General features: G+C 51.6%; 1 protein-coding gene across 2 annotated transcripts in view; it reads right to left on the bottom strand.

The window, feature by feature from the left end:
• Positions 1–654: 654 nt before the first annotated feature.
• GRAMD2A (GRAM domain containing 2A) overlaps positions 655–26,850 on the bottom strand; it is a 90,298-nt gene continuing 64,102 nt past the window's right edge. Inside the window, exons 8-13 of one of the 2 annotated variants that reach the window (XM_048865653.2) lie at positions 23,954–24,016; positions 17,191–17,347; positions 15,659–15,761; positions 13,466–13,573; positions 10,180–10,926; positions 3,425–10,071 (exon numbers count right to left, since the gene is read on the bottom strand). In XM_048865653.2, coding sequence (XP_048721610.1) covers positions 10,923–10,926; positions 13,466–13,573; positions 15,659–15,761; positions 17,191–17,347; positions 23,954–24,016 — 435 coding nt within the window. In that variant the 3' untranslated portion in view covers positions 3,425–10,071; positions 10,180–10,922. Of the gene's footprint in view, positions 10,072–10,179; positions 10,927–13,465; positions 13,574–15,658; positions 15,762–17,190; positions 17,348–23,953; positions 24,017–26,850 lie in introns of those variants that run through there. The other variant, XM_075132929.1, reaches the window with a different exon arrangement.

Raw genomic sequence — 26,850 nt, 5'->3', positions numbered from 1 at the left:
AACCCACCGTGGTGTAACACACCATTACGAAATACACTTGAACTAAAATAAAAGACTACACCCCACACTGTGGGAGTTCCCATCCTCACTGCCTGCAAACCTGCCTCTGCTCTCACCCCAGCTATTATTCAGCTACTGGTTTCAGAGTTTCAGAGTAACAGCCGTGTTAGTCTGTATTCGCAAAAAGAAAAGGAGTACTTGTGGCACCTTAGAGACTAACCAATTTATTTGAGCATGAGCTTTCGTGAGCTACAGCTCACTTCATCGGATGCATACCGTGGAAACTGCAGCAGACTTTATATATACACAGAGAATATGAAACAATACCTCCTCCCACCCCACTGTCCTGCTGGTAATAGCTTATCTAAAGTGATCATCAGGTGGGCCATTTCCAGCACAAATCCAGGTTTTCTCACCCTCCACCCCCCCCCACAAATTCACTCTCCTGCTGGTGCTAGCCCATCCAAAGTGACAACTCTTTACATAATCAAGTCGGGCTATTTCCTGCACAAATCCAGGTTTTCTCACATCCCCCCCACTCCCATACACACACAAACTCACTCTCCTGCTGGTAATAGCTCATCCAAACTGACCACTCTCCAAGTTTAAATCCAAGTTAAACCAGAACATCTGGGGGGGGGGGGTGGGAAATAACAAGAGGAAACAGGCTACCTTGCATAATGACTTAGCCACTCCCAGTCTCTATTTAAGCCTAAATTAATAGTATCCAATTTGCAAATGAATTCCAATTCAGCAGTTTCTCGCTGGAGTCTGAATTTGAAGTTTTTTTGTTTTAAGATAGCGACCTTCATGTCTGTGATTGCGTGACCAGAGAGATTGAAGTGTTCTCCGACTGGTTTATGAATGTTATAATTCTTGACATCTGATTTGTGTCCATTTATTCTTTTACGTAGAGACTGTCCAGTTTGACCAATGTACATGGCAGAGGGGCATTGCTGGCACATGATGGCATATATCACATTGGTGGATGTGCAGGTGAACGAGCCTCTGATAGTGTGGCTGATGTTATTAGGCCCTGTGATGGTGTCCCCTGAATAGATATGTGGGCACAATTGGCAACGGGCTTTGTTGCAAGGATAAGTTCCTGGGTTAGTGGTTCTGTTGTGTGGTATGTGGTTGTTGGTGAGTATTTGCTTCAGGTTGCGGGGCTGTCTGTAGGCAAGGACTGGCCTGTCTCCCAAGACTTGTGAGAGTGTTGGGTCATCCTTTAGGATAGGTTGTAGATCCTTAATAATGCGTTGGAGGGGTTTTAGTTGGGGGCTGAAGGTGACCGCTAGTGGCGTTCTGTTATTTTCTTTGTTAGGCCTGTCCTGTAGTAGGTAACTTCTGGGAACTCTTCTGGCTCTATCAATGTGTTTCTTTACTTCTGCAGGTGGGTATTGTAGTTGTAAGAAAGCTTGACAGAGATCTTGTAGGTGTTTGTCTCTGTCTGAGGGGTTGGAGCAAATGCGGTTGTATCGCAGAGCTTGGCTGTAGACGATGGATCGTGTGGTGTCGTCAGGGTGAAAGCTGGAGGCATGCAGGTAGGAATAGCGGTCAGTAGGTTTCCGGTATAGGGTGGTGTTTATGTGGCCATTGTTTATTAGCACTGTAGTGACCAGGAAGTGGATCTCTTGTGTGGACTGGACCAGGCTGAGGTTGGTGGTGGGATGGAAATTGTTGAAATCATGGTGGAATTCCTCAAGGGCTTCTTTTCCATGGGTCCAGATGATGAAGATGTCATCAATATAGCGCAAGTAGAGTAGGGGCTTTAGGGGACGAGAGCTGAGGAAGCGTTGTTCTAAATCAGCCATAAAAATGTTGGCATACTGTGGGGCCATGCGGGTACCCATAGCAGTGCCGCTGATCTGAAGGTATACATTGTCCCCAAATGTGAAATAGTTATGGGTAAGGACAAAGTCACAAAGTTCAGCCACCAGGTTAGCCGTGACATTATCGGGGATAGTGTTCTTGACGGCTTGTAGTCCATCTTTGTGTGGAATGTTGGTGTAGAGGGCTTCTACATCCATAGTAGCCAGGATGGTGTTATCAGGAAGATCACCGATGGATTGGAGTTTCAGAGTGATAGCCGTGTTAGTCTGTATCAGCAAAAACAATGAGAAGTCCTTGTGGCACCTTAGAGACTAAGAAATTTATTTGGGCATAAGCTTTCATGGGCTATTCAGTATCATGGCAACAGGGGAGAAGCCAATGGCTAACCAGCAAATCTCCCAGGCATTCGACAAACACTTCCTTTCTTGTCTGCATTACAAGAAATAAGCTAGTTTCCTTTCCTTATCAATGGGAGGGTGGTTCTGCGCTCAGAGCCTGGACGCTGCATTCCTTCCAATGAATGTTCCCTCACGCCTGTATCTCCTCCCATTAAGGGCGAGGATTTATAGAGCCAAAGCACCATAGCCATACCACCTCTCTGGCCCCAGCCTGGGGCTGTCTGGCCAACCGTGCTAAGAAGAAAACGTGCAGTTGATTATGACTATGTGTCCCTGAGCTGTGACCTGTTGTTCTTAACCAGAAGAATCAGGCCTGGCAGCCAGGAAGGGGATGCTGCCACCTCCACTGCAGCCCCAGGACGTGAGCCAGGAGCACTCCCAGCAGCTGCTTCTCTTCCCCGCTGCTGCTCAGCAGCTCCCCCGCAGCCACCAGCTGTAGTACAGGAGCTCTGCTCCTTTGCCTTCTTCCCTACTGGATGGTGGAAGCCCCGGTGATCTTCTGGCTCTGCCTGAGCCTGGGGAAGCCTCTGGCAAGGTTGGCTACCCTAGCTCACGTCCAGGCAGCCCAAAAGAGAGGGTAGCCTAGGGGGTAGAAGAAGCCAAGAATCAACCACCAGTTGCAGTTCCCAGGTGCTCCAGCCAAGCTCAGGATCGCAGTGGCAGCCACCCCCTCCTCTATCAGCCCAGGGGTGCAGTGAGGGAGATACAGTGGCCAGCTACACTGCCGGCTCTACGCCTACTGGGCACACAGCACAGCACTGACTGAGCCAGGACTGGAACTCGTGTGTTCCGGGCCCCTGGCCCCAGCCATGCTGCCTGCTACGCTGGGAGCTAATTGTTATTATCGGCATCACCGTAGCAGCTAGGATCCCAGGCACGACCCATGAGACATGAGCACTACAGGGCTTCCAGTAATGAATGGCCAGGGCCTCCTGCAGCAGCCCAGCCGTGGTTCAGTACAGACCCAGAGCAAGAAGGGCCCTACTCACTGAGCCACCATCACCACTCCCTGCCATGTCGGCGTCTTCCTTGAGACTTCCCATCCATGCTTTGCCCATGCCCTGCTTGGTTTGTAACCTACAGGATGACAGTATGAGACAACAGGGCAGCGAAACTCAGATTTGCTTCTACGTATTTTCCCCTGCTTGAGTTCTCCATGTGCAGAAAGACAGTAACCACTTCTCAGACACTGGCACATTAGAAAATGTCGGTTTTTATTTAAAATATGTTCACAGGCTACAGCAAGACAGCATCTATGCCCCAGATGTCACCCGCTGGCCAACAGGTGTAGTTATACAACTGAGAGTGGGGGCAGAAAGGACATGAACCATTCACTGGATCTATATAAAGACTTCTGGATTACAATAGAGATAAAGATAGAAGCAGCAAGGCTGGGCTGTGCATGCACCGACTTCAGCTGCCTTCCCCAGTCATTGATGCATCAGTACTTAGAGTTCCCAGCTGTGGTGCTGCATCAGCACACACTCCTTAGGCAGGCTGGAGTGAAGAGTAAGGGTAAAAATCGCACCGAGATTGCACGTGACTCACAAAAATACTGTACAAGTGACTGGCGCAGCAAGATGTGGCTCCAGACCAGGGACAGATCCCAGCTCCTCAAAAGGAGCTTCATGACTGCATCATTAGCTCCGCCCTGGCTCCTCCCCTTCCTTTGGCCACAAGGACCAAGAGTGGGTCCAGCCTTTGTCCCCAGCCTCCTAGGAGGGAGAATGGTGTGTCTGAATGGAATCCTCCCCCATGCTACAAGATTGTGACATCTACTGGCCCATTCCTACCCCAGGTCTTGTCACTTTCACTTCAGCCTGACCACGCTGGCAGTGCTAAAGGGTATTTCCTCCTTGGCTGAGGTTACAGCCCGTCTGACTGCCTGCTGCTGCACTCATTGACATTAATACTTCAGTGGGAGAGGGCCAGTCTCAGGTGGTGGAGGCAGGTAAAATGCCTGTTTGAGTGATTTCACTGTGATCTATCTGGGAGCTTACAGAAACCAGGCTGCTCTTATGTCTGCAATGCCTTGCAGCTGCTGGTTAGAGGACGCAACTCAGGGTAAGAAGTGCATCATGGCAGATCAGGGACACTCATTTCACTAGTGTGAAACATTTGCAAACATTCTCCTCCACCCCAAAACAAAACACCCAAGACACAGAGGGCAACAGCAGGACCAAGAGCTTCCTTAGGGACACAGGATTAGATCAGAGTCCAGTATCCTGTCTCCACGAGCAGCCAAGATTCCTTGTGCGTCAGAGGATGGCAAACCCACCTACTACTGCACCTGGCCAATTTGCACAGGTCCTTCACTAACCAGAGTGTTTAACATCGGCAATGGGTAGACATCAAAACAGGATCAGGTTCAGCAAGTCTGAAAAGGGGCGAAGAACGGCTGCTTGGTGCAAAGCTAAAGCAAGTGGCAGAATCGGTTAGCCAGCGCACACACTGTGAACACCTCAGTGCCCACACCCTATTTATCCACTACAAAGCTATTGCTGCCCCACACAATGGCTGATCCGCCTGCTGAGCCTTTCAGGGTGTGTCCACACTGCCATTCGACACCTGCAGCTGACCTGTGCCCGCCAACTTGGGCTCCTGAGGCTCAGCTGCAGGCCTGTTTAATTGCCATGTAGACCTTCAGGCTCAGGGTGCAGCCCAGGCTCTTGGACCCTCAGGCTGCAGCATGAGCCTGGACATCTACACCACAATTAAACAGCCCCAAAGCCTGAGTCACAGGGCAGCTGTGGATTAATTGCAGTGTAGAGACACCCTCAGAGACTAGCTACTTGAGAGTGCAAGCCAGTCACTAGGAGATAGGGCGTGAACATGCAGCTATGAGGACTGTTCAAAGGGCCCCAGCAGAGCTCTCTCGTCTCCCAATCACATAGCTCATGGGATGGTCCCTATTCTCCTCCTTGCATCCCAGCTCAGGAAGATGAGGTCTTGGGAAGTTACTGGCTCATCACTGAGAGCTTTAATATTTGCTCATCTCTGGGTTATTGCCTTGGGATACATTTCCCGGCTCTTTAAAGATAATAAATACCGTTATAAAATTCTAAAGGATTGTGTGCTCACATCCCATCTCCCAGAGGATCTGAGCAAACTTGTGACTGGCAGCTAGCATGTGGCATTCAGAGGTATACTGGAGCGGGTTGCAGAAAGGGATGTAAAAAGAGGAAATAAAGTCCTGTTCTCCTGCTGGAGTAGCTCTGGCATCCCAGCTTAGAGCTCTCCATTTTAGTGACAACAAGACTGGAGGGGAGAAGGACAAAAAATTGCACCTAAAAAAGTAAAATAAATGAATGCCAAAAGTAAAAAATGGAATGATTGGATGACAACTGAAGGCTAAATTGCAGCTAGAAAAGTCTCCAGTCTGAATTTAGTTCAGTCCCAGCCCAGTGTCAAACCTCCTGTTCCTGAGCTCGCAGAGAAGCTAGCAAAAGGCCAAATTACAAGATCGTCTAACTGAAGTTAACATTCTAGACCTTGCACAATGTGGATTCAGGCCAGGACACGGAAATGAAACTGGCCTAGTGGCACTGATGGGTGATCTCCTGCTGTCAGTGGGCAGAAAGCCATTCTCCTCCTCCTGGGCCTCTCTACAGTGTTCGACACAGATGACCGTGAGATATGCTGTCTGGCCTGAAAGAGAGGACTGTAGTCCAGGGTAATGAGGTAAAATGGCCTGAGTCCTTCCTGTACAAACACACCCAAAGAGCAGAAATGGGCAACTGCACCTCTATCACTAGACTCCTCACTTGGGGTTTTCACAAGGATCAATTCCCTCACTGGTCCCTTTTGGCATCTATATCCTACTGCTCGGATGACATGGACTCAAGTGCCAACAATATGCCAATGGCACACAGCTATACCTATTGTTCAGTACATACGACCACATGCCTACCACCAAGATGACCCAATGCTTTGATGAGATCAGCTCATGGATGAAGAACAGCTGGTTGATGCTAAACCCAAGAAAAAGAGAGGTGATGCTGCAGGGTGGGGGAATGTATTTTGAAGAGTTTTCAGCCATGGTGGAGTCTCCTTTGGCTGAAGTTCACACCCACAATTGGTCAATTTCAGTCCATCGACTTAGGAGTACTCCTGGATTCCTCACTGACAACAAGCTCGCATGTCACAGTGGTTGTAACGCTTTCCACCACCTCCGGCTGGCTAGGACACACCATCCCATCAGTCCTGGCCTCAGTTATTCACACCTTCGTCACCGCTCAGCTGGCCTGCAGCAATGCAATACACCTGAATGCAATGCAATACACCTGGGCATGAAACCTGCAGTGCTTAGGGAACTCCGACGAGTACAGAACACTGCAGCACATCTCAGCACCACAGCTGCTGCGAGCACCTTTCCTCTCCTCTCTACCCTGGCTCCCCTAGCATTTCCACTCAAGTTCAAGGCTGAGTCCTTATCTTCAAAACATTCCACGGACTGTGCCAGGGTATCTAAAAGACCATTTAAGCTCTGGGATGAAGACCTTGGTTGACAACTTTGCTCCTCTGTCACAATGGAACCATAACAAGAGTAAAGGTCATCTTTGCAGTCTGAGCCTGTGCAATGAACTCCCCCAGCCAGGGACAAAGGGCTACCACAAACCTCGCCACTCTCTGCTCCAAGTGCAAGGTGCGTTTCTTTGACGTCCATTCTGCAATGGTGTCTTTATTTAATAAAAATAAGATTAAAAACACCCCTACCAAAACAAGACACTCCCCTGCATGTGCCGCTCCCTCTGGGACGAGGATAGGAGAACAAACACAGGACAGATGCATAGTCACATTGCTTAATGCCCAACTGGAAGGTGCCCACAGACTATGGTGAGGAGTGGGGTATAAAAACCTATATCGATACTACATTATCGGTGCTTTCAGTGGAAAACAGCTGCAATGGGAGGGGGATCAGGAGAGCTCCCAAATCCTCAGTTACCTCCAAATGCTAGTGCTTGGAAACCTCTCTCTGCGCAGTGACGAGTGGAGTCCCAGCCCCACCCACCACGCTAGCCCCCAGCTAGCCGTGACAGGAACACATGATGGCACCCCTAGTTCTGCACTGCACTGCCCACCCCTAACAAAGGCCTTGGGACGAGCATGCTACTCAAACAGATCCCAAGTCTTCAATAAGCTCGTCATATGGTCCTACCCCTCCAGAGGGGAGTGTTTGAATCCTGCTGCGGGAGCCCTGCTTAGCCCTGGAGCTGATGGCAATGGAGCAGAAGCAGCTGCTGACCCTGCAGCAGTTGTGAGGTTAATGGCAGTTGAATGAGCTCAGCCCAGACACACAGAGGTTAGGCCATGGAGCATGTCGTTCTTTTTCTGCAAGTCCTGCCGCCGCCTGCAAAGCCCCCTTCACCGCTCTGCGAGCGCTGTGCTTTGAAGCAGGAGTCCGCATCACAGTTCTCCTCCCTCATGGCACCATGCAACACAGCAGACATGGCTACATCCACTGCAGCCCTGTCTCTCCCCCAGGCATCCTGCTGCTGTCAGGAAGCTGCCAGTACTATCGCCGCATTTCAAGAGCTGTGGCTAACATGGTCAATGTGCACCTCCGCCAGCTGCAGGGGTCCTGATGTCAGTGTTTATAGGGGATGGGGTGAAAGCCGGGAGCAGTCCTGAGCCAGGCAAATGTGCAAGAACAACTGTGATGGCCAATCCGCAGGCAAAAAGTTCCAGCGATGGAGGAGCAGAGTGCTATCTGTAAAGCGAGCCCACTCCCCACCGCTCGCTGGGACCTCATCCCCAGGAGCGTGGGTTAACGTCACTGGAGGTTTCTTTGTTAAACACTGAAAGAGATTCGTACTCCGAAAAGCTGAGTTGTCATTTGTGCAAGAGAGTGAGTCAGACCGTACCCCCCAGAAATGATCCCGGGCATAAAGCAGCATTTCCTGGCACTTTGTTGCGCTCCGGCCAGTCCTCACGCCCTCCTTGCTAGCTGTGTTCCTCTCCTCTGTAAGATTGGCTGCCGGGGCAGGATGGGAAGTGGGGGGAGAGGGGAGGAGAGCGAAGGCAGGACACAGCTCCCTGCACAGCTCACAGGTGACGTGGCACTTTGTTTTAGCAGCGCTTTCAAACACAATCAACCCAAAGACCGGATGCCTGATGCACACAGACACACACACACCGGAGAAGAGGGGATTGGTGAGTATTGCCGGCAGCACGGCCACTCTCCAGCAGCCTATGCACAACTGCTGGGCACATCCCTTCTGGAACGACTCACTGAGGGAGTCCCGGGCACCCTGATGCCAGAGTTACACGAGCTGCTTGCTGGTGTGAGGGGAGTGCCGCGTCCTGGTGCTGCTTGCACCGTATTGTGTCTGTCTCCCACCTTTCGCTCCATGTGATCCCAAAGCGCTTCACACAGAGAGACAGCTTTATTTAGTGTGAGGGGAATGAGGGGCTGATCCAAAGCCTGCTGGACCCAATGCGAATCTTTCCATGGACTTTGGATCAGGGTCCTAAAGTGCACGGTTACAGTGGCTGTGTGAGAGGTGCTTCTAGAACGCTAAGCAGGCTGGACTCTTAATATGCATCAGCCCAGGCAGCTCCATTGTCTTCCAAAACCTTCCAGCATTGCACTCATGCCTCCCATCCCATCCCCCTCAGCTCCATTGTCCCCCATGCGCAGCAGGGTTTCTGCTCAGTCCCCACACTCCCCAGGGACGGCGCTGCATCAGGCCAAAGAGCACTGGAAGTTTCATTTAGATATTGACGACACAGAGCTTCCAGGGGAACACAGACACAGCTATTTCTCCTGCCTCATCTAAGGTGTTCGCTGGCCCCTGATCGCAGCAGGGCTACATCCTACTACAGACCACCCGCCCAGGCCCAGCTCTCAACTCTCCTTTGGGGGTGCTCCCATACAGCCTTCTCCTGTGGTTAGAAACTTGGGGTGCTGAGGAGCCCTGTGTGGAGAGCATAGTGTGCCTGGCACCGCCATCAGACAACTGTCACTCCAAGTTCGGATTCAGCACTGCTGGTTGCTGGCCAAATTCCGTATTGCCTGTAAAGTGCAGGTGCCTTTCAAACAGCCCTCCTGAATCTTGCTCAAAACTTTTCCTCTGGCCTCCTCAAGGAGCCAAATGAGAGGGTCTTATTCTAGCCTGTTCATCTCCCCACTGCTGAACCCTACCCAGTGCAGGTCAGCCTTGCTTTGCATCCGCTTGCGGACAGGCAGGCTGCCCTTTCCCTGGATTGCCCAGCACGGCAGAGTGCATTATTACAGCATGGCATGTACTCTGCACAGCGCTGGGTGGGGCTGGGCTTTGGGGTTAGGGAGCCACCTCATCCCTTTATTTTCACCTCTCTTCTGCCCTGAAGGAACGCTGGCACAGGGACCGGGGTACGTTTTGGAAGGGACATGGGGCAGTTAAACATGATCTATGCTGCGCACACTAGCTTCACAGGGGATGCGAGTTGCACAAGAATCCCCGTGACTAACAGTCTGCTATTGCCACCTAAAGAACCTGACTTCAGCAGGTATCGGGCCAGGAGCACTAACTCCTGTCTGGCATTTCGCTGGAGCTGTAACTTTTACACTGAAAGTTGTTATGACAAGTACTGTAACTGAGCTATTGCCCGCGTATGAACACTGGCACCTAAGCAGAGATGCATTTCAGGACCCGGCTAGGCCAAGGCCCAGTGTGGAAGGGTAATGTGGAAACCCCAAAGGGCAAGAGGAAATCCGTCCTGAGGAGAACTAGCTGAGTGTGGGATGTGTGTTCTGGGAGAACAGAACATGCCTCAGCTGTGTCCCCAATCCTGAGCTCCGTAGGGAGGGTCAGTCTCTGCTTCCGGGGCTTCTCACTTACTGAGATCCACGGTTGTCCTTGAAAAAGAAAACAAAGCAGAATTAGGAATAAAAATGATGGTAACTTGAACACTGAGTCATCACAGGAGTTGGCCCAGCGGTGTCCCACCAGAAAAGCCCAGTCACCTGTAGTCTGGTGTGCCACCGTTCGATGGATGCGACGATGGCCCAATGCTGGTGTCATAGAGCTAGAGTCTCCTGCTACCATGGTGATGCGGCTCTGGGGACCGTGCGTCTAGGCCAAAGCCAAGGCCCCTGGAAGAACATGTAGTTTCACTAGCACCGGGCTCTCGCCAAATGAAAGAGGGGGAGTCCTGCTGGCAGCAGCTAGGGTTATACTGACAGTCTGTCCCTGCTTGAGCAGGAGTCTCTGCTGGTAGAAAAACAACAGTATTTGGTCCTAACTGTGCTGATCAAGGGCGCAGCACCTTCTATGCTCAACAGAGGCGATTCCTGGACCATCGAGCTACTAACTGTTCTTACTTGCTCAGAATCCGATTGGAGATGCAGCTCGAGCCACTGTCCAATGAAGCTGCACCCAAGGCTCTGATAAACAGTCAAGGCTTGGGAGCGGGTTTGGTACAAACGGGTGGCTGTCGTTTGGAAGAAGTGACTGCATGGATGGCCTGCTGGGCTCCAGTCCAACCCCACAGCGCAACAGGCCGAGGGAGGGAGGGACGTGGGGGTTTGCCATTGCAAAGGGAGGCGTCGCGAGCCAGAAATAACGCGGAATAAAAGACTGAGCAATCCTTGGTTCAGACTCTCTCGATATTGCAGCCACGCTCACCAGCAGGACTCCCTGGAGATCTGTACACAAAGTGCTATTTTCCTGTCAAGGTCCATTGTGAGCCACAGCTCCAGGGTGATGGTCACCTGCAAACAGAGACACAGAGGAAGATGAAGGCAAGCAACCCCATACAGGGCCCTGCCTTCACTCCAGACCGCCCAAGGAACTTATTCCTGGCATTGTGCGAGGAAGGGGTGATGGGGGGCAGATCCTCTCTGTTAAAAGACCTATCACATCCTGTAGGGGGCAATCCACAGGTGCCATTTCCCTGCACTGCAGCAGGTCCCTGTCCAGCACTCCGCCACTGACTCTATGCTGCCAGGACGCTGATCTGGAGTCATGGAAACTACGGGTCAGGTCCTGCTCCCGCTGGAGTCACTGCAGGAAGATCAGACCGTAAGGTAGTCCTGACGGGTCCGCTGGAGCAAACAGCAGGGACGTGTTGTAACTGCACTAGAAATGTTCTCCCATAGCCAGGGAGATGCTGATCCACTAGTGTTGTGCTGGGGGATAAGAGAGGGCAGGCATGACACAGGCACTTGGAACGACGCTATATCTGACCACAATCATGAGCACTACAGGGGGAATGACCCATCTACTTCTCACCCATCCAGCATCTCCTGCCAGCTCTTCAGTGCTTGGTCTCATGCTACCAGGGGAAGCAGCACCAGATACTACTCCTGGGGGAATTTTGCACCACTGCGCGTGTGCAGAATTCATGTCCCCCACAGATTTCTTTGCTTCCCAGCAGAAAAATGACTTTCTGATGGAGAAGCAAAGAGAAGCTGCAAGAGCAGTCAAGTGCCACTCCCTAGCTGCACAGGTACATTGTTTCAGGCACCTGAAGCAGCCGGCAGAGAGGTACATCATTGCAGGGCTGGGGACACCGCAGCCAGTGGCTCCTACCCTAAGCTGGGATCAGCTGCTAATCCCAGCTGGGCTGGAGGCAGGAGAGGATGGGATTTCCTCTTCCCCTACAGGGAATGGCTAGGGCTATGTCAGACCCCACTCCCAGAAACCGCCCCCAGCTGCAGGAAACTCAGCATCCTCCCCTGCGTCCTGCCCCCATTGCGCCTCAGCTGCAGGGGGAGGGGTCACTATACTGGGAGCTGCTCCTGCATCCAACCAACCCCCATGCATCCGGATCTCCCATACTTAGACACCACTGCCAAGCCTCACCCAGAAACCCCCTAGCCCTCCATACCTGAACCCCACCCCATTGAACCTCAACCCCTGCATCTGGAGCACCCTGCACCCAGACCCCCTGCCTCAGGACCTCCACCCCTGCACCCAGACCATCCCCCACTGAGCTCCCTGCACTCAACCCCACACCCTGATAAGCCCCCACCCTCCTGCACCACCCTGAGCTACCACATCCAGATCCCCATGCCACTGACCCCCAACTAGCTGCACCCAGACCCTCACCCCACCAAGCCCCAAACCCCCAGCACCCAGACCTCCTTGCTGAGACCCCCACACTCAGACCCCTCCACTGAGCCCCAACCACTTTCACCCTGCAGAGTCTCATTGCCCCTGCACCTGGAACCCCCCCCCAAATGAGTCTGTGTGCATCCAGATCCCCCCACATCTGGGACCCCCCCCCCCCCACTGAGCTGCCTGCACACAGACTCACCCCACACCTGGATCCCACCCATACTGAGCCCCTTCACACTTGGATCCTGCCTGGATGAGCCTGCCTGCCTTACACCTGGTGTGCCTGGCGCAGAGGGGCAGGGCCCAAGAGTGTTTCTGGGGCAGGCCCAGGCCTTGTGCTGTGTCAGGGTTGGGTGCAGCCTCACCACTGACTCTGTGTCCCAGGGGTGGGGAGGCTGCAGGGTGATCTCCCACCTCTGTGCAGCCAGTGGCCTGTGCTCCCCACTGCCATGCTGGAGCTCTGCATTTGTTTATTGACAAATAAAACTTGCAGAATTTTAAAATAGTGTGCAGAATTTATAACTTTTTGGCACAGAATGCCCTGAGGAGTAATTAGATATGCTGGATCTGGGTGAGAAGGTTGCTCACGTTTGTTTCCCTGCCAATGCTGGGAACAGCACCCAGCCCAGAGGTTGGTGCTAGCCTCAGGCCAATGGCAAGAATGCCTCTCACTGGCTCCCTTGGCTGGGAAGCAGCAGCCGCTGCTCCTCAGGACTGTCCCACTGCCAAAGAACCAGTCCCAGCGACAGCAATGGGACCTTCCCTGGGTCCCTTGAAATAAAATCCATTCTGCGGAGTTGAAGTCAGATGCCTCGCTGCACAAACTACAGGTGCACTTCCACATGGACGTGCAATGAATAAAGTGACCTCTGCACGGTGGGAAGGAGCCCAAGTGCATTACAGATGGTCCACAGAGAGCACTGCGGAAATGCCACCAGCTTCAGGTGGAAGGCAACTGTCACGCTGATGATGCACCAGAGAGGGAGGTTGTGAGCAGGGGGATATATGGGATGTGGGCAGGACACTGCATCTATTCTGTAATGCACAATAGGATCTTTACTGTCCACAGCCCATAAGCAGGGCCCTTGATTTTATTGTTTAGGCACTCCCCAAAAACAAAGTCTGTACAAAAATGGCCCTGTGGACCCCCTATTTGTAACCCAAGGGTCCCAGAGCTGAGCACTCCCCTACCTCCGGTGCCCGCGTGAGAGGTAGTCCCGATTCAGAGAGCAGAGTTGCTGCTCCAGACGGAAGATCCGGAATGCCAGATATGATGAGGACACAACCAGGAGGCAGATCCTGGGAGCAAAGACAGACAGGAGCTGCGGGTTAGGACTGAAAGCCTTGGAGGCTAAAGCTTTGCCTATAGCAGAGGCTGTGTTTTCCTAGCCAGAGGATATGTGGCCCGAGAGAGGAGGAAGGGACTAAAACCAAGGGGGAGGTTTCTCTATTGGAGACACATTTCTTTATTTAGTTTGTGTCTTTACAGAGCGTCATTCCTTGAGACAGCATGAGATATACGGCACCTCTCCATCTCTCCACGGGGCCGCCATATGCAGCACGTTACCCACCAGAGCTGGGAGTCTAAACTCCTGGGCTGCATACTGGATATACAGTCAGTGCTCAGAAAGCCAGCACCTGGGGCTAGACAGGTGTTAGCAATTCCAGTGGGCACAAGGGACCGATTCTCAGTTGTACCAAGATCTCAAGGCCCCTTTCTGGCAGCAGCTATAGGCCTTAAAGTGGTCACAAAATCACTTCTACCAACCATAAGGCCCGTTTTACAGTGCCAAAGTGGTGTAAAGGAGCTTCAGTGTAAATGGGAATCAGGCCCATAAAGCAGCAGCTACGTAACGCAGCACCCAGCCGTTCAGACTCAGAATACAGCCAGGGATGTGATGGAGATTTCCCTTAAACGGCATCAGTGCAGGTGAAAAGGGGCTGGAAGCGGAGCCCCAAAGAACAGAAGTTCTCTAAAGCCACAGAACAGGCAGTAGCAGTGCAGGCTCTGCCCCCTTGCCCCCCTGCAGCAAGAGGCTGGAGGAGACTGGACTAATGGGAAGCTAACAGAGCAATCCCCATGAAGTGCACAAATGGCTAACGGTCCAGTACCCCTGGGTGGGCACCTTCCAGCTGGGGAAGCATTAAGATCGGAGTTCCCAGGCCTGGGGCATGGGACAAGCTAGTAAGAGAGCTTCGTACAGATGGCTCAGCACTCGCGAGGGGAGCACAAACACCCTCCACAGTCCAAGTCGTTCCAGGGCAGAGCGTGGCTAACGCAAGCTGAGCAGCCCATGGATAAGAGGAGCGTTTTGGGGGCCTCTCACCTTCTACGGATCTAAATCATTTTCACAATGCAGCCACCTTGCCAACCCTGCTCTCGTAAGTTTCAGCCCAGTGTGATTGCAGAGTGGCTTAGATAATAAATCCTGAAACAGGCCATGCTAGCTCAGCTGTGAGGTATTCAACATCCCTGCTAGGCTCTAAAGCCACAGGGCTACTTCCAACCTTCTGCTGAATTCCTCTGATCACGTGCTTTCTCCTCTCCCCCGCCCCGCCTTTACTCCTCTCCTCTTTGCAATCAGCGGAGCTGGCTAACGCTGCCACTCCCATCCCGCACTGATGCTAGCCTGACCCTCCAGTGCAACACACTGGAGCTGTGCTGGGGGCAGCAGAGCTCCGCGGATGCAGCAAAGGCAGCAGCTTTGAGAATTCCTGCGAGGATCTGCATCCGAACCCGACCTGAGCTACAGAGCTTTTCAGTAGGGCATGATAGAGAGCAGCAAAGAACATGGATATGGTCGTGTGCAGTGTGGAACAGAATGCCTGCAATCAGAGGCAAACTAGGATTTTATGGGGCCCTGGGCCAGAGCAAGTGGGGGCCTCTCCCCACCCCTTCCACCTGCAGTCTCCCCTGCCCCTCCTGGCACTCCTGCCAGGGAGTGGGGTTGGGGCATGGGGACTTCCCTTGCTCCCTTGCAGGAGCGCCGGGCGGATGGGGGATGTGGGTGTGCCCATTTTTCTGGGCCCCATTGGCTAATCCACCACTGCCTGCAATCCCTTTTTAACAGTGGAGGAAGCTTCCTCGCTGGTATTCTCTCCCCCTCCACTGCCAACGTGGCTGTGTTGCCGAGAAGGTGGCTCAATCCCAGGCCTTCTCCGCTGCTGATGCCAACTGTGAAGTGGATCTTTGTCTAGGTACTCGACTGAGCCCACATGATCTCTCACAGACCACTACAGGACTGTCAGATGGTAACGACTTTCAGTTGCTATTAACTTGGGTGTGACTGGACCAGTGAGCCCTAGGGAAAAAGATTGCAGCCAGTGCACTTGGCTCCCCACTCTGGTCCCATGTAGCTATCTGTATGCTGACTGCATGCTTACAGTACAATGAAGATTTTCAAGAGCTGATAATCAGACGGTCTCAGCTCTGCTACATAGTTTGGTTCCTCCTCCAATTCCTCCTCTTCTGTGTTTATTGCACTTTCTGAAACAAAAGCAAAGAGATGCCTAAACGAAACTGACAGACTGATGGTTAATCCAGCTTAAGGACCCTATTCAATTCTCTGAACCAGCCTCGAACAGCTACAAAACCCTGATATACCCTGCACTCCTGATCATTCACTACAGCTCTGTCCCTAGGGAAATGCATTTCTAATCCCCCACCCTTTCAATGAGTTTCTCTGCTTCAATTCCATTATACTAAGAACCTGTTCGATACTCACTACATCACCTGAGGGATGCCCAGCACAACTGAGCTATCTCCTTCGAGAGGAAAATGATACTTACAAAGTAAATGCCTTTAATCCTTTGCTGCCCGGTTCAGGCACGAAGGTACCTTCCCAAAGGGCAAATCCTGCTAAGACTCATGGCAGCCATGCACATCAAGGAGAGAAACATCCCTTTCAAAAGCAAGGCTGTCTGGGCACCTTCTGTAGATTTCCTGACCCACATTTCAGGACGGGCTGGCCAAACCCCTCTCACAGTCAAGGGGAACACGGCTTCCACAGCAAGGTCTTCAACAGGGCAATCCAACCAGAGCTAAGCTCTTAGACATGCTAATTACGCCCCAGGTTCAGCACTTCTCTTCTCTCAGAGCTGGATCTGAGGAGTCTGCAAAGAAACCTGCTGGCAGCTTTCTGTGCTCTTTCTGCCTCAGACACGTACAGGGCAAGAGTTGTATTCAAACAGGGATCTCCTCTCCCAAGGAGGCGGCTCTGTTGGACAGTCCACTTCAGCTGTGGTCTTGGCTAGGCCTCCTGATCTAGGGAGAGGTCATGGGGTCCTCTCCCTGCGTGCTCCACAGGGGATACAGCTGCAGAGCAATGCACAGCAGCCCCACATGCACCTTCGCCGTTGGTGAATGAGAGTTACGTTCCACAGAGCCCACGAAACCGCTCTGACCTGAGCACACCCTTTGTATACACTCTCTCCAGAGCTCCAGTGGGAATATTCCTCCATCACATGGCCAGGATTCCCAAAGGGACATTTCTTCACACAAGAGGCAGCAGATACTACTTTCTCCTTCCTTGGAGGTCAGTGCTCCCATCTCCTGGACACTGTTTTCGTGTCCTCCACCCACAGACGGGCACCAGGGCTACACAGGAGCCAGAGGAATGCATTCTCAGTTATGCAGCACCTGGCAGAGGTTTGGTCTATTGGGCTGTGAGATCTAGGAATGCTGAGTTTTAATCCCAGCGCTGATCTGTATTCGTTGTGTCCCTAACCAAATGACGTCGCTCTTGTGCCTCTATTTCCCCATCTGTAAAATGTTTTCAGTGCAATAAGCCAAGCAAACAGTCAAAAGGAGCACAGTGGCCAGAGAAACGTCCCCAAAGGCCAATCACAGCAGTGAACGTAAATACACTGCCGGAGGTGGTTACTAGCTCTAACCCTCTGTCCCCAGCATCCCTCACCTGATACGAGGGGCTCCTCGGAATTAAAAGAGCTCTCCTTGGTGCTGAGGCTGCTGATGGACGCTCGGTGGATGCACTGGTAGTCTGCATCTGGGAGAGATAGGGAGAGAGATGCTGGGGAAACCTTCCTCCACTTCACTTCTGGGACGATCACCTCCTGTGGAAGACACTGAACATTAGCACCACACACCGCCACCCCCACTGCCGGCAGGCATCCGAGAGAGCCTGGGCCTCCAGCACAGACCATCCAACACAGGAAGCAGTTTCTAGGAGAGGATCTAAGCCCAGGGTTCTCACTCTGTGAGGCTCGTATCTGCTGGGCAGCTGTCTCCAGCCTGTTCTGCACAGCTGCGAGGCCCCCTCAAGGGCCTGCCTGGGCTGCCACTACCAGTCACATTCTCATTGCTTGGATTAGCAGCCTCAGAGACACTAGAAGCACAATACAGATTCTTTATCAAGTGTTGGAGCTGGATTCGTGCCAGGATAGAAAAGCACCATGGTGGGGGGCAGGAGGGTGTCCTTCCCAGAGCAGGCAGGGCTCGGAGAGCAGGTCCATGGTGGAAATACTGGGTGAGATTTTCAGAGCAACCTCAGGGTTTAGACAGATCTCCATTAATCTTAATGGAAGGAAGGGACCATTCTGATCAGCGGGTCTGACCTGCTGCACAACACAGGCCAGAGAACCTGACCCAGGATACCTTGTCGCACTCTCCATCCTGGCTAGCAGCACTTCTGACCCCCCTCGACTCTCTCCCAGGGCACCCCTGCAGTCTCAAGCCTTGTGCCTGCACCTTTCTGGGGTGGACTCCCACTCGTTTCCCGCTCTCAGCCTGGGTCTTGGACTGCGGCGCCCTGTTCCCCAGCCTTGAGTGCTCAGCAGGTCTGACTGGGCGTGGCACCTGCATGTCGCCCTGTGACGGGGTGAATGCAGGGACCAGAGAGTTCTCTTCGAGCATTGTTCCATCTTAACAGCAGGGACACAGCAATGCATAAGAGAAACAGGGTTTTAAAACAACAGTGCGAAGAAGAGCTCTGTCTAGCTCAAAGCCGCTCTGTCTCTCTCACCAAGAGACGCTGGTCCAGTAAAAGATCTTGCCCCACCCGCCCTGTCTCTCGACTATTCGGGGACGAGGTGGCTAGGCCACTACCGGGACCATTCCAATAGCCCAGGTAGCGCTGCAGTTCCTAGCGCAATAACCAGGTCAGATACAAGAGGCACAAACCCTCACAGCTCAGCCCCACGGCCGCCACGCTCTAGCTCGGCCGCAAGTTACTGGGCTTATCTTTCAGGCACACGGCCAATCTTGCTTTAAAAGATTCCCAAGTGACGGAGAATCTGCCATATCCCTGGTAAAGTTGCCCAACAGTTAATTACCCTCAGCATTAAAAATCTCCCCTTCAGCCTCCACGAAGCATAAACAAAAGAGTGAATTTAAAAATCTTTCAGCATGTACTATTTGTGCTACTGCTACCATCCCCTCCTATGCGATTTCAAACCTAGCTACGCTCCAGCAGCCCTGGGCAGATGCAGTTGTTTTATAAATATTTTGACAGATAAATTATATATTGCACAACTTATTTCTGGAGCTCACTATAAAACTCTTCCTAGTCAAGCAATGCTAGAGCCTGAGCCAGATTTCTTGCTGGGGTTTAAACGCTTTGTCCCTTTCAGATGTTACCCCAGCCTTGCACTACCAAGGTGCAAGCAATCAAATCAGCGCACACCCCCTTTTTCACAACTGCAAACTCTACACTCTGCATCTTGCCTGCCAGTCGCCTGCAGTGAGTGTGCGCCTTTGAATCCTTCCTTGGCGGATGCACGGCCTTATGCTGGAGCCTATGGAGGCCTCTCTGGGGAGCTGAGGTACCGAGACGTCAGGCTGAGTGTACAGTGTTGAATGGTGAGCAAGAACCAGAAGTACTGCAGAGGGTCAGCGATCAGACCAATGTGTCGTGTTTTTCTTTGGCTAAGTGGCTGCGCTGCTGATCTGTACCTTCTGCTTGGTTTGCTTACATTAATTCTACAGCTGCAGTAGCCTATCAGCATCTGGAGAGGTGGGCCTCCCTTCACCCCACGCAGATTTCTGCTATTTGGGGGCTATGGAGGGGACCTGACTAAAACACTTCCCAGTTCTCATGCTCACTAGCCAACTTAAAAATACTGCTTTTACTTCCTTAATTCTGGAAGTGGAAATTTAAGAGGAGATTCAAATCTCACACTGCTGGAAAACAAGAGAAACTATGCTGGTCTTGCGTTGTTTCCAGTTGGTAGCTCTCAGATGTGGAGGGCAGCCCTTCCTCTTTGGGAAGTCTGCTCTCCACCCCCTTTGGGTTTGAGGAGCCCCATGCAGTGGCTGGGAGAGGCGAAGAGCCATCTCTGTGCTGAACCACGTAGGGGCCCCAGTGGGCGGGTGATGGGTGAAGCAATGGCAGGATTGGGCCCTTGCTCTGGGGTGGGGGAACAGTGCCTGGTGTGTGCTGGCTGGGAGATGGGGAGTTCACACAGCCGCTCCTTGCTAGGAATAAACTGGCCCCTGTCCAGTCCTGACATGGAGCGGTTGACAGCCACTCCGAGGTGCCACACAATGGGGTTTGGACACGAGGCCCCTCTGCTCCGCTCTCCCCATCCTGGTCATCAGCTCCCGCGAGTGTTTGTGGGGAGGGGCCAGTGTCTAGGCCTCACTGCGGATGTGTGTGCTGAGCCACAGCAAGCTGCGCTGAACATAAATCCGACCGCCCTGGGCACCTGGAGGGTAGAAGCAGGGTCCTGGTGTGTGCCCTGTGTCAGCCCAGCTCCCCCCGTGCCTCACCCCAGCAGCCAACTGGAAACACCACAACCCCTGCTCCCTTGTTTTCCAGCCCCCTCGGCTCCCCCTTCTGTGCCGAGACTGGAGAATACAGAGCTCGCGCAGCTGTGTGGGTGAAGTCAGCCCAGGCTAGGGTTTTACAAATGCTCCTTCCATGTGCCAGAGATCCAGAGGTGAGAGACGCTCAGAGCCCTGCCAACCGCTCCTCAGACAAGAGGTCTGCTGCATTCCCCTTGACACGGTAGTGAGGAGGGGGAGCAGCAACTGCACCAAGCAGTTAAAGCGACAGACTGATCTGCAGGGAGAGGGACTCAGGGGATAGCTTGTCCTTTCCTCCACCTCCTCCTGAACTGGCCAGGTCACTGGTCAGCTTCCAATAAGCCAACCAACCCCTGCACTAGTTCTAGGAGGATGAATCAAGTCATTGTCTTCAAACGAGGGGTCTTCTCTGGAGACTCCTCTTCCTACCCCACCGATTCATCGTCCTCTGCCTCTGGGCTTCTCTCTGCCCTGGAGATTGGATGTGCTCCCTGCAGAGTCCAGCACGGCTCCTGTTAGTCCTTCCTTCCTGCCCCATGGCAGGAGGCGGCTGTTCCGTTAGGCCAGGGAGCAAAAGCCCCACTCGAAGGATCTACACGAGAGGCATCTTGGTGCAAAGCACTCACACATGAGCACTGAGTGATTCCCAGAAACCATGTCCACAATGGGTTGCGGAGAAAGCTGTCAGGATGGATTCCTCACGCTCAGCAGCACTACACGACCTGAACTTCCGGCCAGCTGCCAACAATACATATGCTGTCCCTAAAGCATAACATAGAATATGGTCTCAGGTAAGATGCTGCCAGCTTCTTCAAGTTGGCGCCTTAACCCCCAGCCTCCCTGGAAGCTCTGCTGGATGTGCTGCTCTACTTCAAATCCCAGGCTAGAAAACAAGGTGGGATTTGTGCTCTGGGAATTCCAGCCTGGGGAGCAAAGCATCTCTGTGGCACACAAGAAGGTGCATTGCAAATACTAAGCGTGCAATTGGTCTTACAGATCCTTGTTGGAGGCAGGTAGCTTCACTCGGGCTGTTAAGGGCTTCAGCTACAACAGGACCTTTTAACCAGCAGTTCCTATGTTATTACCCATAATCTTGCCTTGTTCACACTCACCATTAACATTATCTATAGGCCAGAGCAGCTGTCCCTCATGGGAGGCCTGACTCCTGGAAACTCTGAGCACTTTATGGTGCATTAGGGAAATGGCTAACAGATAATAACCAGTTACTTGGCAAAGTAGAAAATAACTGGCCGTGATAAAAGATGATTATCAACACAGTTGTAAAACCAATACAAGAGCTGCAAAAGGATTATTAATCACTGAAAGGGCCTCTGCAGCGTGGCATGAGACCACATGACAGGCCATGTAACATAAGGAGAGGTGAGCAGAAACAGGGCAATGTCTGCTCACATGGACAGAGACACTGGCTAGATCACCTCAGTGAGCTGCCTCCCTGAGATCCAGGTGAGAAAACCTACCCCAATGCTGAAACAGCTTTCAGAATGGATTTTGAGCCACTGACAACCGCGCCAGGGCTTCCCTGACACTGTCACAGCCAGCAGAGAGAGTGCACGTCCCCTTTGCTACATCTACAGGGGCAGGCACGGAAAGGAAACGTACGCGGATCCTGCTCTGAGTGGATGAAGCAGACACAGCTGAGCCAGCTTGGGCCCACGAATCACAGTAGCCAAGGCTCTGGGTTTTCTCATTTCAGGGCACAGAGCCCTCACTGTGGGACAAGGCTTTTTAAAAAAAGGCCCCAGGAGAGAAGAGTCATCCCACTGTTACAACAGGATCCCATTAAGGTGGGGACCCCAGGGGCTAGAGCACTCAGCTGGCCATAGACAGACATTTACTTTCCCGGTCACTAGAGAGACTTCGCAGCAGGATGGGGAGCTGAAGGGCTTTGGAAGGCGCCAGCCTGGGCTGAGCAGATGCAATACTTTCCCCTTTAGCAGTCTGCAGAGATTATCTGACTGCTCCCTTCCACGGGGCAGCCATTCCCCTGCAGTGCACACAGAGAGACAGGTCTCCATTTCATGAAGGCTATGAGAGCTTTACTTCGGAAGCTGCTGTTTCTGAAAGCGACGCAGCCTTGTGTGACAGCAGCTGCAGAAAACGAGGATTTCTGAGAGACCGGTGCATCTCAGTGCTCCTTGCACAACACAGAGAAGCAGAAACACAGCTTCTCTGGGGCACACAGCTACCGTGCGGTCACGAGCTTCAGAATCAGGCCATTACAAGAGAAGTCCAGTGGTCAAAAAATCCAACACTTAAAAGCTGTTGTCCTAGCCCCAGTTAACCCCTGCTGGAGACTCATTTCCTCTGCAGTGACTTGCATACCAACAGCATTGTTCGTGTATGTCAGTCTCTCTCGGATTAAAACAAACACCTGTACAACCACCAAGTGGTACACACACCTTATCTGAGTAACTTGTGCTTGTACTGCTGTAGCCCTCAGCTCGCTTAGCCCCAGGTCCTTCCAGCAGTTAATCAACTTCACGCGAATGTAAAATAGATCGGAAGCCCTTTGGTCTTCCTAGAACACTACTGGGAGTTCTACCACCACCACCATTCTCTGACTTTCCTCACCACGGCTCAGGAGGTGTCTGTATCGAAAACTTGATACATCTCAGTGAAAACGTGTCTTGACCAGACTGATTTATTTCAAAACTCGGGACACATCTTTGACAATTTCCTACAAGACACTTGCTGTTCAACCAGCAACAACTGGGACGTTCCAACAGTGCTTGTAAGGTCTCAAGCCGTGCAGCTGCCATAGGGATTTCACTCTGGGAGCAGCACAGTTACCTGCCCTAAAGGCAGAGCTGGTCGGGAATTTTTTAACACCATGTTTTTTCCATTGGAAAATTCCAATTAGTGGAAAGGAAATGTCACAGAAAAAGATCAGCTGTAACTAAACTTTCTTTGGGAAGGTTTTTCACGTCCAGGTGAAAGAGAGAGACCCACCACCCCAGAATAGTCAATAGCATCCTGGGCAGAGCACTGACATCCCAGGGGAGTGCCCTTGCCACCAGGCTATGGGGTATTATGGGGTGGCTCTCATTTGCTCGCTCGCTCTCTCGCTCATTATTTCCATGAAAAATCTGAAAAGCTCCAGTTTTTGTTCCAATGCAGAATGAAGTCAAATTTTGAAGCCACAAAATTTGTCACAAAATGGAATTCTTATTTTCCAGCCAGCCCTACTGCTGCCAACATCTTTGTGCTTTCTGGTGTGCTGGGATTTTCATGTAGAGTTATTTTCCCTGCAAATACAAATAATAAAAATAAAAGCTGATCTTTGAGTCTGATCCGTTGGTGAAATGGTTGAACAGAAAGTTTAAGAAGAGAAGAAGTTTTTAATCTATTGGGATTTTTGCTCATTTAATCATGTTCCCCGCACGTTATGAGTGTTTAGGACTTAGGCCGCTTTATTCAATTTGAAGATCTCCGCTCTAACCAGCAACGAAGAAGCTGTTTGAATGTCAAGCAGATTTTATGTCTATTAACCTAGACTAGACACTTGAACATGAGCCTTCAATTCAGGCATCAACACAAGGTTTTCCAAATGATCCCCTTCACACCATTAATATCCATTTCTGTCAAGTCACACTGGATTCTGTCAAAAGATCCTGCAGGCCATGCTAAAAAATGGAGCATAACCATGACCTTCCCTAACAACCAACGTTAAACATGATTCTGGCTGTGGGAGGAAGCAGGCAGAGGAGCTGGTGTTCACCACACTCCAGTGCTGCTTTTGGCAGGTTCAAAGTGCATGGGGATTTTATTAAACTTCAAACAGATGCTTCACAGCCTGCAGCATTAGTGCCCGTATGGTCACTGCAGAGGCATTTTACCAGGGGCATTCTGTGATATTCTATTGTTATTTATTCCTTGTTTGCAAATATGGCTCTTACCAGGGATACAGAATCAGGTTCGTCTGTGAATTCTTTCAAACTCAAACTCTTCTTACTTGAAACCTGGAAGAGAGGGAGGAGCAGATGTTAAACCGACTCATCACCAGGGGATCTCCACTTCTCTGCTGGAAGGCACTGAATGGAGCATCCTGACTAGGACACTCCGCTGCCCCTCTCTCCCCCAGCAGAAAGTTATAGTAACTCTGGGTTCCAATGTAAAACATGTAACACTGTCGGGGGGGGGGGGGGGGGGGGGGAGCAAAAACTCCTGAGGCAGAGTTATTGGGTTCCATCAAATTTGGCAGTCAGGATGAATCAGCAGAAGAACTCTGCAAGTCCATGGACGATCCTAGCTCCTTACAGCCTGTTACATGCCAGAGGCACTTTTCTGGATTAAGCGTACGTCTGAATTAGACTACACACCCAGATGGCTCAGAATAAAGACATCAAAAATAAGGTGGTTCTTTGGAGGCTGTTTATCCTCACCACCAGGTTAAGGACTGATGGATTTCTTCCCCTCAGACTTTTTTTTTTAAATTTCCCCTAGGATCTAATTTGTACCAGGGTTTTTATTCCAATATTTAAAAGCCCTGTAAAGAGAGTGTAAGAACACAAATCCTGGCAGAGCCAGTGTTCTTATGCTGAGGTTATAAATAATGCACATGCACACCATTAGAGCAAAGAAATTCCCTTGGATTCAGCCTAATTTATCAGTGACCCAGAAACTGCTGTAACTGGCGGCAGCAGAAATTCAGGCTCTCTTGTGATGCGACATGTGAATTATGTATCACGGGCCAGATTCTGCTCCCAGAGAAGACAATGGAAACAGGATCAATCCCAATGTTATGACATTAGCCGCCAAGTGGATTTTCCACAATGTGAGCTGCCACTTGACAAAGACCATCTTCACCTCCAGGTGTAAACTGAATTAGGGACGGTGAAGGCAAGGTTAGAGGATGGCTCAGACAGCTCAAGCAAATGGAGCATCCATAATGTTCATCCAGGAGGGGTTTGAACCTATCCCCCCCCAACCCTGCAAAAGAAGAATAAAAAAAAATTAAAACCCAACCCCAGAAGTGAGTATGTTTTAAAGTTAAGAAAGGCAAATGGGTGCTTTATAAAATGCAGTGTATGACATGAGAGAGACACAAGGTGGGTGTACTGGACCAACTGCTGTTGGTGAGAGAGACAAGCTTTCGAGCTCTTCCTCCGGTCTACTCCAAAGGCTGCGTCTCTCAGCATGATAGCAATAAAAGGTGTCACCTTGTCTGTCTAATATGCTGGGACCAACACGGCTACACCACCACTGTATAGAACCATGGGCAGTTTAACAGCACAAGTTAGGATATGTGATTTAACTCCCACTGAGAAGTCCAGTAGCAACACTGCACTACTGTGTGTGTGTGCGCATGCAGGCGTGTGCACACACACACACACAGGTAGGAGGCAAATTACCTGGACACATGTATTTCCTTATATTAAGCATACACAACTTTCCATCTTCAAAGCACTTTAACAAATTCTCACTGCCCCCCCCATGCATGATCCCTATTTTACAGATGGTGAACCGGTCACAGAGAAGTGCAAGCTCATGTCAGTGTTAGATCCAAGGAGGGTGGTCTTGTTGCTGAAGTGCAGGACTGACTGCCTGATGCTTTTATTCCCAGCTGCCACAGATTCCCATATGACCCCAAGTCTCTTAGGCTTGCCACACCTCAGCTTCTTCCTCCGTACGATATTGCTGACCGACCTCACAGACGTGCCGAGGCCGAGTTAAGTCACGTTTCCTGTATTCGTTTATTTGAGGGCGACAGATGGAAAAGCCTTATTGGAACATCCTGCCCACGGCTATGATCTGGCTCAGACATCATCCCACTCTCCAGCGGAGTCACTTCAGTGACTGCCCAAGAATGAAACATTTGGTGAGCTCTGCACTGCGGCAGAACGCACAGCACTCAGACAGAGGTTTACGCAGCAGCCATCTATGTAGGCACTGGCTTAATAGGAGAGGGGATTTGTCTGTGTTAAGGGCAAGAACAGCTCAGCCGTTCTGCTCCCCGAACTGTGAACGAGAATCTGAACAGCAGGTTTATCCCCAATGGCCTGGACTCATTTATTATGAATGGAAACATTGAGGTACTAGCATTCCCTGCATGGGGCCTATCTAAATTAAGGTAGCTGGGGAGGGCTGGTTGATCTAACGGAAGATTCCACCTAGAGGAAACCAACCTCAGCAGCCAGGAACATGCTCTCTCACCCCAGGCTGTATCTAGGCATAGTCGGAGCCACACGAGCATTCTGGAGAACTTTGGGGAGGTTCGAGGAGCTGACTGATAGCTAGGGCATACACCCAGCTTGATACGATCATTTGCTCCAAGGCACGGTTGCAGAAAAGGGGTGCTGTCAGCTTCCCCCCCCCCCATTCAGGGAGGGCAGTGCCTGCCTGGCACTGGGGCCTGTGCCGTGGGACCGATGTCCTGGAAGCCTTTCCAGGTGGAGATAATCTCATGGATTTATTATGGCCCTGATTTCTGAATGCCTGTCTCTGGCAGTACTGCCATTTGCCAGCAGAGGGCAGTAGATCAGCCTCCCGCATGTCCCTCCCTTAGGGCCTGTCCCTGGGGAGTCTCTCAGCCACAGATGCTGGCCCATGATGCTCCCCAATGGGGACCATGGCATCCCCTCTGCTCCCACTGTCCAGCATTTGAGACAGCTCCTCCAGCACTATCAACGCATCTAAGCCCTATGGTTCTGTTGGGGGCATCCGTTGGTTCCTATCATGCAGGGACAGCCCAACGCTCCTCTCTCATCACTAATCCAGGAACCATTAGTAACAGGCATTTGAAGCTGGGTCGCACAAAGTCACAGGGGAAGATGCTCTTGCTCCCGTGCCCATT

Source organism: Caretta caretta, chromosome 10 (genome assembly GCF_965140235.1).
Source record: "Caretta caretta isolate rCarCar2 chromosome 10, rCarCar1.hap1, whole genome shotgun sequence".
Taxonomy (NCBI): Eukaryota; Metazoa; Chordata; order Testudines; family Cheloniidae; genus Caretta; species Caretta caretta.
This window is presented reverse-complemented; position numbering and strand designations above follow the sequence as displayed.